The following is a 1,985-nucleotide window of genomic DNA, read 5'->3' on the forward strand; positions in this document are numbered from 1 at the left end:
GTTTACTATAGAGATGTTTCCAATGGAAGGAGAATGGTCTCTGTCAGAGCCCAGGTTACCTGCTAAAGTTGTGGAGGACTCAAAGAAAAATGATGAAGGCATTGTGATTAAAATGCAAAATTGCCCTTTTCACATTAAGATGCAAAATTGCAAATTAATCAAGTCTATAAGCCATTAGCAAGTTCAGCTGGTTTTTGTTTGTTTCTCGTATGGCCCCATCATCATATTTTTGCAGGAATCCCTTTATGATCTTTATATATTGCCCTTGTCTTCTTTCTTTCGCTCTATTAGTATTACAAATATGCAGAAAAAGGTCATACCTATTAGTTGAAAATACTAGAGCTACATTTGGGATGACAATGAACATTTGCCTCTTTGCCAGTTTGCCCTGTCTGGCTGTCCCCACAACCCTTTCCTATTCTATAACACATCACATGGTTCCCACATCAATTCTAATCTTTTTTAGGTTATAAATACTTATACACATAGACACATATTCCTCATCTAAATATTTTCCTACCAAGTGCTTCTAAATTTGATTGTTCACAGCCTTCTTTGAAGCTCACTTCTTTCATTCCCTCCTTATTCAATGGCTACTCATCAGCTTTCCATTGTGTTGGCTATGTTCTTCCTTCAACTGTTCTTAAGTCTCAATTCTTTTGCCAATTGATATTTCGTTGTCGTTTTTAGTTTTTCTTTGCTTTGTTCGTATTGGTTTAAAATCATGTTCTTGTTTTACAGGTTCTCAATCTCATTCATCAGTGTTCACAATGGTAAACAAATGCAGATACACAGTTTGGCCAGGGGTTCTGTCAGGTGCTGGAACAACACAGATTTCTCCAACAGGTTTCATTCTTAGACGAGGCGAATCAACATCCGTCTCGGTTCCAACATCTTGGTCAGGTCGCTTATGGTGTCAAACTCTTTGCACCGAGGACTCTTCTGGCAAATTTTCTTGCCTCACTGGAGACTGCGGCTCATCTACACTAGAATGTTCAAGTAGCGGTGCTATCCCTCCTGCCACTCTTGCAGAGTTTACATTAAATGGTGCTGGGGAAGTGGATTTCTATGATGTTAGCCTTGTTGATGGATACAATCTCCCAATGATGGTATCCCCAAATGGTGGAACTGGAGGTAACCGTACCTTAGCTTTTATCGGTGGAGCCATCACCATTTTGGCGGCAATGCGGCAGCTGTGGCATCTCTTTTGACAATGCCAAGCTGCTAACCAACAACATTAGGAACTGTTTTCATTGTGTTCCTTTTTCTATATGGCAATTTTGGACCTCCGATAGTTAGGTCCTAGCAAACCATAAAAGCAATTTGTAGCATGAATGGATTTGAGTGAAGAGTGAGAGCTGGCGATTGGACATAAATTGTGGGAACTGACAATTACTTCACTATGTAACCTTTTTTTTCTCCTGGCAACTGTCGCCAATGCCCATGGAACTGAGTTCATTTATCTCTAGCTATTTGTCTTATATGGAAGTGCATTTTCGTTTGCCCTTTATCCTTGGTGCTTATGCCCGATGATGACAATTATCTGATGATTTGTTTAGTTTAAGATATGGTGTGGGTTTTACCCTCACATCTTGATTATTTTACCAACAATAGATTATTAAAAAAATTGACCTCCTGTAAGTAAGCTATACATCAATGAAACAGATATTGTTAATCTGTAGAGCTGTAACAATCATCACATAGGATTATCTTCAATGTCAATTTAGAGAAATTATTAACACAAAATTATAAGAGTAATCCAAAATAATCACCAATGTCATGATTTTTAATCCGAAGATATAATTATGTAAGCACAACAATATATCAGATTATGCATGAAAATAGTGAATACTTAACCAATAGACCATAATTTAGAATTCTAAACAAGTGTCGTTAAATGTGTATAAATTACACATGTGATATATTTAGTTTTGACTTATAATATCTCTTCTACTATTTTTAATATCTATTTTAGGATAACTAGT

At 36.8% G+C, this 1,985-nt stretch overlaps 1 protein-coding gene across 1 annotated transcript; it reads left to right on the forward strand.

Annotated features, from left to right (window-relative positions):
* The first annotated feature begins 489 nt into the window (after nt 1-489).
* Nucleotides 490-1,510, forward strand: LOC107911246 (thaumatin-like protein 1). The gene is made up of 2 exons (XM_041105558.1): nt 490-647; nt 742-1,510. Exons 1-2 carry the CDS (start codon nt 590-592, stop codon nt 1,209-1,211), a joined length of 528 nt encoding a protein of 175 aa, XP_040961492.1. The 5' UTR covers nt 490-589; the 3' UTR covers nt 1,212-1,510.
* The last annotated feature ends 475 nt before the right edge of the window (nt 1,511-1,985 follow it).

This window comes from Gossypium hirsutum, chromosome D11, assembly GCF_007990345.1.
Source record: "Gossypium hirsutum isolate 1008001.06 chromosome D11, Gossypium_hirsutum_v2.1, whole genome shotgun sequence".
NCBI classification, from domain to species: domain Eukaryota; kingdom Viridiplantae; phylum Streptophyta; class Magnoliopsida; order Malvales; family Malvaceae; genus Gossypium; species Gossypium hirsutum.